The following is an 18,341-nucleotide window of genomic DNA, read 5'->3' as shown; positions in this document are numbered from 1 at the left end:
CTTTGTGATACAGTAAGTATACGAATCAGATCAAAGCAGAATATATAATAAGGATTATGTGATTTCAAATCATGGGTACATAATGAGTACCAATGAATCCTGAAGTCGCCTTCGATCGGTTAATGTTTTTTTTATGCCACATTGTTTTTTATTTTACATATCTTAAGCATGTTTACAAATAATACCGTGTAAGAATAGCATACACACTAACATACCTTTTTCTGGTTGATAGCTCCATGATATCCCATTGTAAATATAAATTATATCTAATTAAATAATATCTTTCTGTTGGACATTTTTTGTTGCAACAAAACTACTGCAGTGAACAATATTATCACTATGTATACATATATACAGATATTCAATCGGTTAATGTTGCCAACACCACCCGCCATCTCTAATAAAAGATCCCACAGGCCAAAGAGGTTGGGACCAAAAACCTGAAGCGGATGGTCTGACTCTAACAACACTATCAACCTTAAGTATTAATGTTCTAATTCTTCTCCTCCAAAGGTTTTAGGATTCCTTTAAAATAGAGATTCCCTATGGAGCATCTGAAATATGACATGCTCAGTGAGAATTTAATAAATTCAGTAAGATTTAATAAATCTTCCAAAAACAAATCTACTGACAAGCAAGATATACCCATAACGTTTTTTCACCAAAACATTAGAGCTGTTCTGGAAAGCAAATATTACTCTTAAGGTCTACGATTTCTGCTGGATCTGGTGGTGCATGCCTGTCATCAGGAGACTTAGGAAGGAGGACCACAAGTTCAAGGCCACCCTGGGCTATATAATGAGACTCTGTCTATATAAATAAAAAAGAAAATGGCTGGAGATATGGCTTAAGTGGTAGGGTACTTGCCTTGTAAGCACAAGGCCCTGAGTTCAACCCCCAGTACTGCAGCAAATTAGAAAGAAAGATGCTGGATGTTGGTGGCTCATACTTGTAATCCTGGTTACTTGGGAGGCAGAAATCAGGATGATCACATCTGGAAGCCAGCCAGGCCAATAGTTTGTGAGACCCTAGCTCAAAAATACCCAACACAAGACAGAGCTGGTAGAGTGGCTCAAGTGATAGAATGCCTGCATAGCCAGTGTGAAGCCCTGAGTTCAAAACCTCAGTACCTATATATATTCCTATGTATGTATATCTATAAGAATATATACAAATATATTCCTATACACATATATAGGAAAAAAAAAAGTTTTGTGATTCTGTGATACAAACCCTTCTATCTTCCCAGTCCTTCAATAAATCTTTTATGTAAACATTAAGTAAGTCCAATTCATACTGCATGGGATACTGGAAGGTTAGGAGGGGAGAGCAATGTGGGTTCCAACAGACAAGCCAACTCTATCAAAAAGGTAGGACTTGGGTTTTAGAAATAGAGAAGCAGAAGAAAGAACAGAAAGCACATCAAATGAAGGAAGATCACAGATAACTGCTAACATTGTACAAGATGAATCCTGAAAAAACATCCCTAATGAGTGTGTTGTAGTTCTGCTTCATAAGATGGATAGGAAAGTTTGTGAGTAAATATTTTAAAAGTTTTTAGAAAGACAGTATACAACATAAAGTGGTTTGTTATAAACAATCTTAATTGCTATAACAGTTAAAATAGCAGAGTTATTATAGTATACATGGACTCATGACAAGACTTCACAGGACAGGAGTCACACTGGCATCTTATATAAATATATTACTTTTTACTATCAGGGATGAGAGAGTCTGAATGACTTCCTTACATCAGGTTCTGTGGCTATTCTAAGTACAAGAACATTTTATTGACGACTACATAATAAGACTGTAGCAAAAAAAAAAAAAGGCATTCACTAATTATCTGCTGAAAAAATGAAGTGTTTTAAAGTTTCACTTCATAAAAATTTTAAGCTGTGCATGAGTGTGTGTGCACATATGTGTGTGTACCTCCTCATTCATACACAACAAAGATCAGGGAAGATAGGGGTGTCACAGAACAGTCCTGAGGAAGAAGTTTTGGAAATCTTAATTCTCTTGATATTGGTGGGAAGCGCAGACCAGAACTAGATATAAAACAGCTCTCTACACCAGTTTCTGTTCTACTGCACCAGGCAGCCTCTACTATGATGGAGTCATTTGAACCTAACGGTTTTGGTAAGAATGGACTTAATTTTTAGGGCCTGAATCAAAGTCCTCCTCACAACGAAGATAAAAGTCCACTTCTATCATACAGGCCAGACAGCAAAAACAGTAAAAGGAACATAAGGAGCCTTGTTATTTTTACTTTTCTCACGCATGCAAAGCAAGCACTCTACTACCGTGCTACACTTCCAGCCCTGGGAGCTTTTAGCTCAGCTATTTTTAAAGAAGATTATGTTCTAGCATCTCACTGTATCATTCAAATGGTGCTTGGTAACTACTCCTAATTCCAAAACCGTTTTTTAAGTAAATAGGCTTAACTCTTGAAAATATAAAAACGGTGTCTTTCATATGGATAGTTTATGTCAATCACAAAGACATACAGCTATGTTTGTAGTAGTTAATGTCTGTTGAGTGATATCACATTACATCATCTGTCCCTCAGTTTTACACGTTTATACATGGAGTTACGAATTGAGTAGTAGAAAATGTATCTTTCTAACATATTGGTTTCAAAATAATACCCATTTTCTAGCTTTAATTTCATCAATTATTAGCTAGATGGCTAGATGCATGGCATTAAATCTTGCTATAGTTTGAATCTGGAATGTCCCCTGAACACCCCTGGGTTAAAGCCTTGGTCCTCAGGCTGGTGCTGCTTGGAAGTAGTGGAAACTTGAAGAGGTGAGTCCTAGTGGGAGGAAGGAAGGTCACTTGAAGCATGCTTTTTTAAAATTTCCTTCCTTTTCTTTTGCAGTGCTGGGGTCAAAGTTAGGGCCTCAAGCATGACAGGCAAACCTTCCAGCATTGAGCTTCATCCCCAGCCCCAGAAGAGGGTGCCCCTGATGGGGATAATGACACCCCAATCCATTCTTTGCCTACGGGGTATCATTAGGCAGGCAGTTTCCTTTGCTGCATGCTCCAAGAATTGAGGCAACCAACAGTAGACTGAAACCAAGGACCAAAGTAAACCTTTCCTCTTTCTAACTTGTATATCTTTGGCATTTTGTCAGTGACAGACAGCTGACTAACACAAATCTTTATAGAAAATATTAAAATAACCCAGGCATGGGTGGCACACACCTGTAATCCCAGCACTACTGAGGCTGAGGCAGGAAGGTTGAGAGTTCTGAAGCCAGCTTGTGTTACATAGAGAAAACCTGTCTCAACAACAACAAACAAGGAAATGACAACAGAACTAAGGGCCTGGCAGAGGCTCGGCAGGCTGTAGACCAGCGGTGCTCATGGAGCCCTAAGCAGGTGCACAGTGCTCCTTTCAGTCCTGTTCTGTGCCTGGCAGAGGCCTGCACTCTCAGTACACCTGCCTGGACCTCACATCTAGGAGCTCAAGCGTGGGACGATGGTATGCATTCCTGGTACCATCATTCCAGCTCTGCTCTGGATCTTCAAATTCTTGGATCTAGACATATACCCTCTGTTGTCTGCTTCTGTTAGTTATACATGGAGGAGAAAAGCTGTACAAGAGTCCAATGACAAGGCAAAGGAGGCTGCAAGGGTGCAGGCACAAATGGATTACCAACAGTAATCACGGGTCCAGAGAAAGGCTACTGTGATTTTCCCAAAGGATCCTGATTGTTTTAAAATGGACTTGATAGTTTGGCACTGGTGGCTCATGCCTGTAATCACGGCTACTCAGGAGGCAGAAATCAGGAGGATCATGGTTCAAAGTCAGCCCAGTGAATAGTTCATGAAACCCTATCTGAAAAATTACTCAACACCTTGGTGGAGCGACTCAAGTGGTAGAGTGCCTGCCTAGCAACCATAAGGCCCTGAGTCAAGCCCCAGTACACCAAAATGAATAAATGAAAGGACTTGATAATATGAAACACCTAATTATCTCTGACTTTCTTTCTCTGAGACCAGAATTCTAGATTGATGATCTAGATATTTACTGGTACTAATCGGGAAATTCATCGTATTTTTATTTAAAACATACTTAGTTATATTTAATGAACTTATTCCTGAGTTCCTTTTTCACAGTTTTCATTTCTATTACTGGTGTTTACATAATGTCAACAAACAGGTTTGTGTCAGTGGACACTCGGTTCCTAAACATCCTTGAGCCTCTAGCATTTATTCACATGAGTTGACTGCTGTCTGTTCTCACTCCATGGGCTTGTCTAACCTGAGTGAGGCAGATTTACTGTGAAACAGTACATCATAAAGATATAATTACTGTGAACACAACAAAGCAATTTATCCATAGAGGACACCACTATTTATTGCTCTAAGGAAGATGAAAAAGGCAGAAGAAGGGAAATGTCTGTGAAATGTGAAGCTGTGTGTGTGTGTGTGTGTGTGTGTGTGTGTGTGTGTGTGTGTGTGTGGTTACCGGGTTTTGAACACAGAGCCTCACGTTTGCTATGCAGGTGTTCTACCATATGAGCCCTTTTTTGCTATAGTTGTTTTTTCAAGTAGGGTTTCATATCTTTGCCCAGGCTGGCCTCATACCACAGTCCTCCTACATATACCTCCCATGTAGTTGGAATTACAAGGGTATGCCACTGCACCTGGTTTGTTAACTTTTTGCCCAGGCTAGCCTCAAACTACAAGCTTCCTGCTCTCTGTCACCTGAGTAGCTGGAATTAGAGGTATAAGCCACTGTACCTGGTGCTAATGTAAAATTCTAATACTGATTATATTCCTTCCATTCCTACAAATGCATTAAACATTCGGTTTTAAAACAACAGAAGTAGAGTCGGACATGGTGGCACACACCCATAATCCCAGCACTCAGGAGGCTGAAGCAGGAGAATTGCAAATTCCAGGCTAGCCTGAGCTACATAGTGAGACCCTGTCTCAAAAGCAAAACCCAAACGAAAAAATGGAACTAAATTAATTCACTTGATAAATTTTACCAAGTTTCTATTGACTATTAAGTATTTTCCAGGGACTGTGAATATCAAGACAAATAGGAAAAGGTTCCTGGTCATTGTTCAATGGAGGACATGAATCTTAAAATAACTACAGGAAATGAAAATAAAGGGAGAAGAGCATGGCAGTGAGTACTACAGTTGCAGTGTGTATGAACTGCTGTCAGGCACAGTAGAAAGAGGCTCCTTCTGCACGGGAGGTAAGGAAGCTTTACAAAAGAGCAAGAGCTGCATGGGATCCTCGAGAATCACTACGGCTCGGCAGAGGCCAAGACTGTGAGCAATGCCGGGTCATGGAAGGGCTGTGTGCCGTAGGTCTTCGATGAGGAGGGGTAAAGTGACAACTGTGGCTCCTGCCCCCCTCTCCAATCCCCTTTGGAGCCTCCCAGCCACAGGAGCCTTTAGATAGCTTGTGCAGTCTTGTTCCCATCTGTGTGCTTGCTAGCTAACACCCCAGATCTTCATGTCTCTGGTTCAACTCCTCCATGAGGCCTTCTCTGACCACTCTAAATGTGCAGAAGTTCCTTTCTCCACTGGACTCCAGTAAGTCTCTATTCTAGGGCTCTGCTCCTTTTCTTCATAGATCTAAGGACAATCTCTCTCATTTGTTGTCTTTCTTCTGCCAAGACTGTAAACTCCAGGGGTTAGAGGGCTTTCTTTGTGTCACTCTGCACTGTATGGTTGGTTCCTCGACCATAACGGGTGGTCCACATTTGTGGAATGAACAGTTGAATGCCTGAATAAAAGAGCGAGTAATTGACGAAAACACAAAGAGAAAGAAGAAAGGAAACTTGGAGCCAAACTAGTTCCTTCTATACAAGGCCAAGGGTTCAGACTTTCTCCATAGACAATGGAGAATAATCAGGAACTAAAATATTTTTTCTACTTTATAAATAACATCCAGTATTTAATACAATAGTAATAACTACAGTACTTTTAGCTTACCATCCTTACATCTTACTTACTTCTCCACGAAGATATAATGGGTAAAGTAATAGGAATGTGTTCTACTTCTAAACCATTGTCAGTTATGCGGTGTAAACGTCCACGGAGTTTAACATTCCTTTTTATAAATTCTACTGGGATATCTGAAGAGCTTGTGAATTTTGATGTCTGTTGATTGACAAACAAAAATACAACCTTTTATGATCATTTTCATTTAAAATGTGAAATTATTATCTAAACATTTAACAAGAAGATACAACCATTGAAAACTTTTGTTTCTTAATTTCATGTTAGCATTTAATGTGATTTAATCAAAAATGTTAATGAAAACATTTTAGAACTCATTCACTCTTCAATTTCAAGCTACTACATGAGACATGAAACCTAAAACCTAAACAAAGCTGAATCAAATGAAATTAGATCCTAGTGCCGGGCACTGGTGGCTCACACCCGTAATCCTAGCTACTCAGGAGGCAGAGTTCAGGACTGCGGTTTGAAGTCAGCAGACATAATAGTTCAGGAGACCCTATCTGGAAACAGCCCATCACACACACACACAAAGGGGCTGGTGGAGTGGCTCTGGAGTGGCTCAAAGTGTAGGTCCTGAGTTCAAACCCTAGTTCACATAAAAAATTTTAGATCCTAACCAACAAGACCTTTTCTGATTTTTAAAAAATCTTTTAGAAGAAAAACACAAAGTTTCACAAAGAAAAAAGGGGAAGAGCCAACATCAGGATTTACTTCAGTCCCTCACTCTGAGATAGCGCCCTGAGGTCAGTCCACACTTTAAACACAGTTTTTCTTCATTAACAAAACAACAAGCTTCACACACAATCCTGGATTCCATTATGCTTCACATAATAGAAGCATAAATTAGTACCCGACTTCCCAAGACAGTGAAGCTGAACTGAACATTTTCTAAAAAATTAGAATAATGTGACAGACCAATCCAGAATGTGGAACATACTATGTGATAAATGGCGTCTTTTTCTATCAAATCAATAGCTTGGGGGGAAAAAAAGGGGGTTTTGTGTGTGTGTGTGTGTGTGTGTGTGTGTGTGTGTTATAAATGAACAAGTAAGTCTGAAGAAATATAACAAATACAATATATGGACCATACACTAGGATCCTGATTTGAACAGATCATCTATTTTAAAAGTCACCATCATAGCAATCAAGAAAATCTGGGGCTGGCAGAGTGGCTCAAGTGGGGCAGCCAGCCCTTGCCTAGCAAGCATGAGGCCCTGAGTTCAAGCCCCACTATCACACACATAAAATAAAACAAAACACACAAACTAAAACAGAAAAAGAAAAAGAAAATCTAGATATAGACCATGTACTGGAGTAAGAGATTGTAGTTAATATTATTAGGTATGGTAACATTATAGGATAAACTGAATCTTGATAATATTTATTCTTGCCAAAATGTTTATGCTGAAATTAATAAGAAAACAGACAAATACAGGTCGTGGAACATTCTGTGAAATAACTGGCTGTACTCCCAAAGATGTCAATATCATGAGAGTCAAAAATTAAAGAAAAAAAAAAAAGTAGTAGTGGGGCTGCTGGAGTGGCTCAAGGGGTAGAGTGCCGGCCTAGTGAGCATGAACTGCTGAGTTCAAACCCCTATACCCTCAAAAACAAAATTGGGGGGGGACAAAAATGAAACTTAAGAGCCAGATGCTGGTGGCTCATGCCTGTAATCCTAGTTACTTGTGAGGCTGAGATGTGGAGGACTGCAGTTCAAGGCTGGTGGGGGGAGGGCAGGGAGGTGTTGTGAGACCTCTATCTCACACAAAGGCTGGGCATGATGGTGTGCACCTGTCATCCCACATGGGAGGCTGAGATCGGGAGGATCACAGTTCTAGTCCAGTCTAGGCAAAAAAGCTGCAAGACCTCACTTCAACAGAAAAAAGCTGGGTATACAGGTTTGCACCTGTCAACCAAGTGACAGTAGAAAACATAAAATAGAGAATAGAGATCCAGGCTGGCCTGGGCAAAAAGCGAGACCCTATCTCGAAAACAACCAGAGCAAAAAGGGCTGAAATTATGGCTCAAATGGCAGAGTGCCCACCTCGCAAGTGTGAAGCCCCAGGACAACCTCAATGTGGCACCATCACCAAAAAAAAAAGAGAGAGAGAGAGAGACTTATGAGACGCACAATTGGTTATATGATTCCCGAGTGAAACGTGGATTGGGAAAACACAGTAATGAAGGATATTGTTAAGAAAATTTTGAATATGAACTATATTACTGCAGAAATGTTAAATTCGTAAGACGTGATAACAGTAATGTGGCTATGTGTTAGTCAGCTTTCCATTGCTATGACAAAATACCTGAGATAAACAATTTAAAGGAGGAAGGATTTCTTTTGGCTCATGGTTTCAGATGCTTAAGTCCATGGTCACTTGGCCCCATGATTTGGGGCACGTGGTGAAGTATAACATGATGACAGGGTCACAAGGCAGTGCAAAGTGCTCACCTCATGGCAGCCAGGAAGCAGAAAGAGAGGAAGAAGCTGCAGTTCCAATATGCTCTTCAAATGCACACCCCAGTGACCTGTTCTTCAATGAGACCCCACCTCCTACTACCTCTCAATACCACCATCAGTTGGGGGTCAAGCCTTCAAGAAAGCTTTGTGTGTGGGGGGTCATTTAAGATCCAAACCATAATAGGTCATATAGGAAAACATCCTTGTTTTGTTTTGTTTTTTATTTCCCTAATGTGAAATGAGGGATTGAACCCAGAACCTTACACATGCTAGGCAAGAGCCCTACCACTGAGCTAACCCCCCAGCCCTCATCCTTATGCTCAGAAAGTACTATGAAGAATCTATGGATAAAGCTTCAGTACCTATAACTTCCTTTTTTATACAGAGGGAAAGAGAACAAATGTGGCAAAATGTTAATAACTAGCGAATCTGGATGAAATGTAAATGGATGTTACAAAATTTATTGGAAACTGAGAGGAAATAGATTCTGGATCTGTTGTCAATATCCATTCAAGAATGTGGAATGTGGATGTGAGGGCAATGTGGCTGCAGCATCTGTCATCCCACTGATTGCCAGTGTTGGCTCATTTGGCTGATCTGGACATCTAGTAGATGCCCCCTTCCTCCCTCACCACCCCATGTAGATCTCTCCCGAGTCAAAGGGGGTGACCTTCCTGATGGAGGACCATTCAAAGGTAAAGGGTATACAAATAACTGCGCTCCTCTTCTGGAACCTCCAAAAAGAGCTCCAAAGAATGTGAAATATGCATAGTATAATCAAAAAAGAGGAGAATCTTAAACTAAACCATGAGGTTGAGTCACATGACAAAGGTGCTTCTGACGAGTTTGTGGGGACAACAAATGTAGATTAGATATTTATGTAATCAGATAGCTTTCAACAATGAATTACTGTTAACGAGGCACTGTGACAATTCATGGAACTCTGGCCTGGGTATCCTCCAATGATGAACATATTAATGATGGCATAAGAACCAAACGTCCAAAAGTTTGGAAGGATATAAATACTAGAAGTCAGGGTTTGTATTCAAAAAGATTCTGACAACTAGAATGACAGCCTAAAATGTAAGTCTGCCCCTGTACTTTGCAAAAGTAAAGAAGAATGAAGGAGACTAAATTTATAGTAGTATATGTGAAAACAATTTGGATATTTTAATTAACTGTGAACTCAAAATGAGTAAAGTATGACAGTCTGTTACAAACAAAGAAAACAAACAAAACAACAAAGTGTAACCCCCTTCCCTTGTGTTAGTCAGTTTTCCTGTCAACGTGACATGTCAGACGTAAACAACTTAAGGGGAGGAAAGGTTCATTTACTTATGATTTCAGTGGGCCCAGGCCAGAGCTGCTTGACTCTGTGCTTAAGCAGAACATCATGGCAGCAGAGCATGTATTCTTCACCTCATGGTGCTCAGGAAGCAAAAAGCTAGGAAGGGGTGGCCAGTTATAACCTTCAAAGGTATGCCTCCAGCGACCTCCTTCCAGGATCTCTCCAGACATTCCAAAATAGTGCCACCAGCTGGGGACCAAGCATTCAACATATGAGCCTGAGGGGGACCTTTCACATTCAAACCATTAAGACCCTGCTACAAAAAAAGGTCCACCTAAAGCAATACTGTTAGGAACAGGATCCAGAATAAGAGAAATGATAGATTATCCTAAATTGGACCACTATGAATAGTACATTTCCTGAAGGAAATGAAGCCAAAAGAGGAAGGAAAAAAAAAAGCAGTAAGAAGCCTAGAAACCATACCAAATGAGACAACCAACAGCATTTGGCTCAAGGGAGGCAGAGTCAGACTTAGTAGGGAGGGCAATTAAAGAGGTCTTAACTACTAAAATCCATCCTTTCTAACTCTGAGGTATTTTCATTAAGGCATATATATAAGGTCCAAGAATGCCTTAATGTTTGGAGTTTTAGAAATTAATAAGGAGCTGAAGTAAGAAACAAGAAAAAAGAGCCCGATGTTCCCACTTTCACAGAGCTCACAGTCTATATGAAAAAGACTGTTGTATCACTTCTTCTGAATGTCAAGAGTAGTAAGTTCAATATTACGCTCCTGTGATACCTGGAAGATGAATAAATAATATACATAAAGCAAGCAGAATACAACTGTAGAGCAATATATGAATAGGTTTAGTTAAAGTATACATGGGAAGGGATCCAAAAGAGAAAAATCCAAAGCGCTGGACAGATAAGGATGATTCCTTTAGAGGAAGTGAATTCTGAACTCGTGATAAACAAAACCCACTCTTCAGAAGTAGAGAAGAGTGTTATTATTTAGCTTTATTAAGGATAAAGCTGGCTTCCCATTCTGAGTCGGGAAGCATTTTTTCCACCTCAGGTTTTGGGAAAACTGAGAAGGATTGGTGTTAGTTCTTCTTTAAATGCCTGGTAGAATTCAACAGTGAAGCCATCAGATCCAGGGCTTTCCTTTGCTGGGGGACTTTTAATTACTGATTCAATTCCTTACTAGTTATAGGTTTATTTGAATTTACTATTTCATCACAATTCTCTCTTGGAAGGTTTTGAATTTCTAGCAATTTATCTAATTCATGAACTTTATCCAGTTTGCTGGTGCAGTGGTTCATAGTCTCCCTTACAGTCCTCATTTCTGTAGATTTAGTGATACTCCCACTTTTTGAGACAGGGTCTCACTGAGTAGCTCAAGCTGGTCTGGAATTCCCTACGTAGTCCAGGCTGCCCTCAAATTTGTGATCCTCCTGCCTCAGTCTCCCAAGAGCTGGGATTAGAAGTGTGTAACACCCATGCCCAGCCCAACACCCCCACTTCTATTTGATGTTAGTCATTTGGGTCTTTTCCCTTTTTCCTCAGCCTATCTTCTACAAAAATTAACTCAAAATGGCTATCTAAATAGAAGATCTAAAACTACAACACTCTTAGATGAAACATAGAGCAAAAGCTTCATGACACTGGATTTGACAATTACTTCTTGAATATGACCCTAAAGGCAATAAAAGAAAATACAGACAAATCAGATTTCATGAGTATTAAAAAAAATTGCACATTGATAGACTGAAAAAGCAGCCTACAGAATGGGAGAAAATTCTTACAAATCAAATATCTGCTGAGACCCTATCTTGAAAACCCTTCACAAAAATAGGGCTGGTAGAGTGGCTCAAGGTGAAGGCCCTGAGTTAAAACCCCATACCATATTAAAAAAAAAAACCTTATAAGGGATTATTATCCAGGATATACATATAGAATTCTTAAAACTCAACAACAAAAAATCCCAAGCAACTAAGTTCAAACATGGGCAAAAAACTCAAAAAGACATTTCTCCAAAGAAGACATATAAAAGGCCAATGAGCACATGAAAGGATGTTCAACATCACTACTCATTAGGGAAGCACAAATCAAAGCCACAGTGAGGAACTATCCACACCTAGGTTAGCAAAGGGAGGAGAGAGGGAGGGAGGGAGGGAGGGGGAGGGAATAACCAGTGCTGGCGAGGATGTGGAGAAACTAGACCCTTGTGCATTGTTAATGGGAATGTAAAATGGTGTAGCCCACTGTAGAAAATAGTATGGCAGTTCCTCAAAACATTAAAAATACTGGACTGGTGGAGTGGCTTAAGCAGGAGAGAACTTAGAGCACCTGCCTAGTAAGCACAAGGCCCTGAGTTCAATCCCCAGTGCCACCAAAAAAATAAATAAATAAAAATTTTAAAAATTTGGGGCTTGGGGGCATGGCGCCAGTGGTAGAGCACCTGCCTAGCAAGCACAAGGCCAGTACTACCAAAAATAAATAATACAATTAACATCAATTCCACTTCTGGGTACATACTAAAAAGAACTGAAAGGAGGATACCAAGGAGATACTTGTACATCACTGTTGAACAGGGCATTATTTACAATAGATACAATGTGGAAGCAACTCAAGTGTTCATCAACAGACGAACTGAAAAGCAAAACTAGTATATATACACAAACACAATGGAAGTCTTAAAAGGGACAGAAATTCTAGTATATGTTACATGAACACTGAGAATATCATACTTGGTAAAATAAGTCAGTCACAAAAAAGACAAGATGTAGCCAGAGTAGTCAAAATCATAGAGACAGAGGAATCATAGTTGCCAGGGGCTGGAGAAAGGGGAATTATTATTTAATAGGCATAGAGTTTCAGTTTTGCAATATGAAGAGTTCTGGAGATGAATGGAGATCCTGACACAAAAGTACAAATACACTTATTACCACTGAACCTGATGTACACTTAAAAGTGGTTAAGATGGTAAATTTTATGTCATGTATAGCTTACCACAATAAAAGAAAAAAAAACCTGAAAAAACAATATGCACTTGTAAACCTTGACTTATGAAGTGGATTTCTACCATGTCTATTATTAAAACTTCTTTTTATTTTTTGGTGGTTCTGAGGTTTGAACTCAAGACCTCACTTAAAACATTACTGAAAAGGCAAAAAAAAATGCTAGCTGGAAACATAAATTACTCAGTGCTAAGGGACATAATCAAATTGTGATCTAAAAACACCACAGAAAAAACCTGAAAAAAAAAAAAAAAAACCCTGAAATATTCCACAATATCTGAAATGCAAATTTAGTGACAACATTCTAATGAGCTAAATCCTTTTCAGTTTCTTTTTGAAGTGTGAAAAAAGGTGATAATGAAGATATAGACTGTTCAATTGCTTTCTATAAAATTCTGTAGATTTTGTAAGATCTTAAAACATGTTCACTGTTCTAAAATGCTATTTAAAAGCTTCCAATATGAATAAGTGATATACCACTTGAGATAAGAACTCTCTGAAGTAAGAATAACTTAACTGTCTATTGCCTTTTTCATTTTTAACTCACCAGTCGAACACTTCTTACAAATAACGTTATTCCAACTATGGCCATTCCAGTGCTGATGTTCTAGGGAAAGAGATTTAATGATTAATTCTCATTAATAATCATTCACTTATAGTGAAAGTACTAATCAGAAGAGGGGGGAAAAAGAAGACTGTCCTCCCTGTATATTTCCAATGACAGTCTATTTCTCCCAAAATCTTTTGACAATTCACCCACTCATATCTTCCTGTCTTTTAACTTTCACAATATTGCCAGTTTTATCCAAACAATCTGGCATGCAGAGGAATCTGACTGCACTAATTTAACTATGAATCCCTTGGATTCATGAATGGTCTAATACCTCTTGTACGGTGCCCACTACAATATAACTTTACATCCGTGGTGAAATTTTAAATATTTGGTAGAAAACCTTAAATATAGTACCTTGGCAAATATATATGGGTAAATGGTTAAAGAAAACTTAGTGATGTTTTTAAATTGCTCCATTTAAATTTAAGTAGATGTAAAAGAATTCAATGAAAAAATATTTTATAATATAAAATATTACAACTCCCTGGAAATGAGTAACAATCTAACATACTTTCCTTCAAGAAATATGCCTCGGTGTACAAGAAATGAGGCTGAAAATATATACATGAAGGTACACTCTTTGGGATCTGTGATTGGGTTATATGAAACATACCCATGTAGATAGATGCTGGTTCCTCTACGATAGTTGCGGGGTCAATTTTTTTGTGGGGAGCTGAGGACTAAACACATGTTCTCCCACTGAGCTGTATCCCAATCCAGAGGCCAATTTTTAATTAACTAACCTAAGCATCGGTTCTTGATGGATTGAAGGAAACAGGGCCTCAAAAATTATCACACAGGTGCCATTAATTACTGAATCACATGGCTATCTAGTACTAAGTGGCAGGTGCCACAATAAGGACTGGAGCTGCAATAGTGAGTGTAAACAGACCTGGCCTTGGGCCTTTTTTGTTTTTTTAAAATTACTGTTGTTGTGCTGGGGGTACATTGTGACACTTACAAAAGTTTTTACGATGTTTCATAACTGAATTCACTCCCTCCATTCTCCTTTATCCCCCTGCCCCATTCCTGGAACAGTTTCCCCGCGGCCTTGGGTCTTGTGCTGTTTGGCATTGCAAAGTTCAATGTACTTTTCTTCCCAGAATTTTGGAAACTGCAATCACTCCTAAGTCCATTCTCTGCACTTGGCCTTTTGGGCACGTGGCCTTCCTAGGTTTCCTCCTCCCCTTCTTAGTCTTTTTCACTCCTCAGATGTGGGGAGTCCCCCCCCGCCCCGCCCGGCCCCGGCCGCGCGCGCGTCTCCTTAACGCCGCCGCCTGCCAGGCCGCGTGTCCGCGCTCCCGCGTCCACTCCTTCTCCCTCCCCGCAGCCCAGCGGCAGCTGCGTGATCCGCTGCGTCAGCCGTTGCGGCCACCGCCCTGCCAGTGGTGGCCCACAGACCAGCTCCCAGGACGCCCCGCGCCCTCCCCGCGCCGCCCGCGGTACCTGGACCAGGCGCAGGTGGTCGTCTGCCCACTGCGAGAGTCTCGCCACCGCGTTGGGCGCCGCTCCGTCCCTGTCCGGTGTCGACGGGCCCGGGCGCGCGGGTTCCGCCATGTTCCGGCCCCCGGCGAGCCGCGCCGCACCGCGTGCCTCCTGCCGGCGGCAGGGGGCGCCGGAGGGCGGCGCGGGTCCCCTTCCCACCGCCGGGGGCCGCTCTTGGCGGGCCCGAAGCTGGGGCCCGAACAGTGATTGTCACTTAGTGATCAATGAACCGACCGCAGTGGGGACTGCAACTGCACCTCCTTCAGCCAGTTCGGCCCCAAGCACTGGCTCGTGCTTGGCTGCCACAGGTGACGGGTGCTGTCAGATCTTAAGAGCTGCGCCCTGTATCAGGCCTCATATCAAATGCTCTCTGGAGCTGCTGAGGTCAACAGCTCAGTCACATCCAGCTCATAGCAAATAGCAGCTTATGGCTGATGCCTGCTTGAAATTGGTTAGTGCAACTAAGGAACTGAATTTATTTTTATTGGTGATACTGGAATTTGAACTCTGGGCCTAGAGCTTGCTGGGCAAGTGCTCTACCTAATACTTGAACCATTCCCATAACCTTTTTTGGCTTTAATTATTTTTTCAGATAGTGTCTTGCTTTTTGCCTAGTCTCAGACCCCCATTTTGCTCCATCCTCCTGATTGCCAACTCCCAAGTACCTGAAATTGCAGAAGTGAGCCCCGGCACCCAGCCCTGGCACAGAATTTTTAACTACTGAATTTAATTAAGCAGTCAGGTACAGGTAGTGGCTATCTCAATTATGGACAGCACAAATATACAGTTGGATTTCTTTCTTTTATGTGAATATTACCTTTAAAAGTCAAAATAGAGGACTTCACAGTGGTTCAAGTGGTAGAGCACTGCCAACAAGCATGAGGCCTGAGTTCAAACCCCAGTACCAAAGGTCAAAATAGAATATATTATATCCCGAACAATATATGCTACAAGCAGGGTCTACAAAGAATATATTGTCTCAGTGTTGTAGTCAATAGTAAGTAAATAACAATTGCTGGCATTGGGGTCTTGCTTCCTTTGTGCCAAGCTTTGCTCTAACTTTCATGTGTTAACTCCCTTGAGCCTCATGACAACCTTATGAGGTAGGCATTGGTGATCACAATATTAATAAGTATTAACAGGGATAAGCCAGTACCCCACGTCACTCAGCCAAGAAATGTTAAACTGGAACTCAACTGAGTGGCTCAGTTAACCACAACACTCATATAGGCAATGGCCAAACCACAAAAAGCCCTATAAATTTCCATGAGGGTAGAACACTAATGAATGTTGAGGAAAATCTAACTACAAAGACAACATTTTCACCAAAATCTTTAATCACTGCATTATGTGTCAGTTTGAAGTGTTGCAGGCTCCTTGCCTTCACTGGCCAGAGAACTGGCCCATGAGGGAGTTGATTGATTTTTGAGCCAATGCCGGTGTGTAAAGTAGGATTGATTAGAGAGAAAGGAAAGGCTACAGCTAGAGCAGTGCAGCAGATCCCAGAAACAGGTAGCTCACTGCTCAGGTGAAGGCTGGGGTTTTTATGGATGTTGTAACTCTAGATTAGGTGGGGTTTTCTCATTGGCCATGGATTTGCGGACTTTCTCAGGTGAACTGGTTTGGTTTGCCCCTTATTGGGGGAGGGGAAACAATCTTGAGAGCATTTTGCTCATCAGCCCTGTGGCAGATCTATCAGACCTTGTATCTCCTCTTTAGGATGCAGGAATGCAGATTTACAGCTCCTTCTCAGGATGCAGGAATCAGTGCTTTCCAAGGGGGGATGGGATACTGACTCATTAATCTGCCTTAGGTTTCCAGACCCAACAAGTCCCTCCTCTGCTGTTGGGGAGAGGGAGCAATGACTCATCTAGCTGATTTGTGCTGACAATGGGGTGATGGGGGGGTTGGGGAGGTGGTACTTGTCTCAGGGGTTGACCCGTGTAGTCTCCAGGGGCCCCCAATAGAATGGGGTGGAGGGCTCATGCATAGGCAGAGGTGGGTATTCCTTGACTAAGAACTGGAGTTTGATCCATTGGACCTGTTGAGATATGAATCTGGAGAGAGCATTTACTATACAAGGCACAAATAGGAGTATTAGAAGGAGCATATAAAGGGTCTGACAAGGGCTGCATATCTAGGGATCTGGATTTTGCAAAATCCCAAGAAAGCTCCAGCTGCTTTATGGTCTGGAGGGTGGGAAACGGAGGATTAGTTCAATCTGCTCATGACTCAGGGAGCAGGTCTGTCCCTTTAAGATCATGCCTAGGTAGGTGACCTGAGGAAGGCATAATTGAGCTTTTTCCTTGGAGACTTTGTATCCCCAGGAGGCCAGAAAGTTTAAAAGGGACTCAGATGCCCTGGAGATGAGGGGCTCTGTGGCTCTGCACAGAAGTATGTCATCAACATATTGAAGAAGGGTGAGCTCATTATTTTTGTTTGAACTCAAGACTTCATGCTTGCAAAGCAGGCATTCTGCCACTTGAGCCACACTCCAGTCCAGTTTACTCTGGTTTTTTTTTGGAGATGGGGATCTTGAGAACTATTTTTCTCCTGGGCTGGATCAGTGATCCACGGGACCTCAGCTCCCCAAGTAGATAGGGTTATAGGTGCTAGCCACAGGTGTTGAGTCTGTGTTATTTTTTGCATTAAAAATAGAGGACTTAGGGTGTGGCTCAAGAGGTAGAGCCTTGCCTAGCATGTGCAAGGGCTTTGGTTCAATCCCTAGCTCTACATAAATAAAACATGGCAATGGGAGGTGGTTGGAGATAACTTGCTGCTGAAGCTGAGTCATGGGTTGTACAATAAAGTATTTAGCCTTGCTCAAAGAGAGATCTGGCCTTTGCCTATCGTGATTTCTAAACCATTAGTATATCCTGCCTGATAAGAGTAGCCTTTACCAGGGGGCTTTGGACTTTACAAGAAGGCTAGGTGTGACGGGACTCGTAGATGGAAATCATCCCCAACCTGAGTGGCCTGGGCCAGGACCCACTGCTTTTCTAATGGGGAAAGAGTCTGGTCTAGTAGAAGCATAATATCCTTCCATGCCAGTTCAAAGGCTTGGATCACAGAGATAAAGGCTTGGATGTATTGGTCTGGGGCATCAGTATAGCTACCCAGATCTTTTTAAATCTCCCTTAGATCTGATAACCGGGAGGGAACATAGACTTGTCTTCTTTCCACCACTGCCTGTTGAAGGGGGAAGCATCCATTAGGAGGTTCTGACTATTGGGGTGGCTTAGAAGGTAGGGCAGAGGGTGGAGCAGTAGGGACGGGGACCTTGTCATTAGTAAGGGGCTTTTCTGGTCCTTCTTCCCCATGTTTATCCTGAGGCTTACAAAGAACGGCCAGAGTATCTAGATAGCAATTATGGAGCCATTCTGGGTGGTACCGGAGATAAAAGAAAAGCCATATATAGGGGACCTCAGTCCACTTTTCCTTCCTTTTATAGAAAAGGTCTAATTGGAGTATGGTATTATAA

At 41.4% G+C, this 18,341-nt stretch overlaps 1 protein-coding gene across 4 annotated transcripts in view; it reads right to left on the bottom strand.

Moving 5' to 3' along the window:
• Positions 1-14,952, bottom strand: part of C5H3orf33 (chromosome 5 C3orf33 homolog) — a 369,083-nt gene extending 354,131 nt beyond the window's left edge. For 3 of the 4 annotated variants that reach the window (XM_020183543.2, XM_020183544.2, XM_074073941.1), the window contains exons 1-3: positions 14,822-14,952; positions 13,310-13,369; positions 5,984-6,131 (exon numbers count right to left, since the gene is read on the bottom strand). In XM_020183543.2, the coding sequence (XP_020039132.1) occupies positions 5,984-6,131; positions 13,310-13,369; positions 14,822-14,932 (319 nt within the window). In that variant the 5' untranslated portion in view covers positions 14,933-14,952. Of the gene's footprint in view, positions 1-5,983; positions 6,132-13,309; positions 13,370-14,821 lie in introns of those variants that run through there. The other variant, XM_074073939.1, reaches the window with a different exon arrangement.
• Positions 14,953-18,341: the final 3,389 nt, after the last annotated feature.

Source organism: Castor canadensis, chromosome 5, assembly GCF_047511655.1.
Source record: "Castor canadensis chromosome 5, mCasCan1.hap1v2, whole genome shotgun sequence".
NCBI classification, from domain to species: Eukaryota; Metazoa; Chordata; class Mammalia; order Rodentia; family Castoridae; genus Castor; species Castor canadensis.
This window is presented reverse-complemented; position numbering and strand designations above follow the sequence as displayed.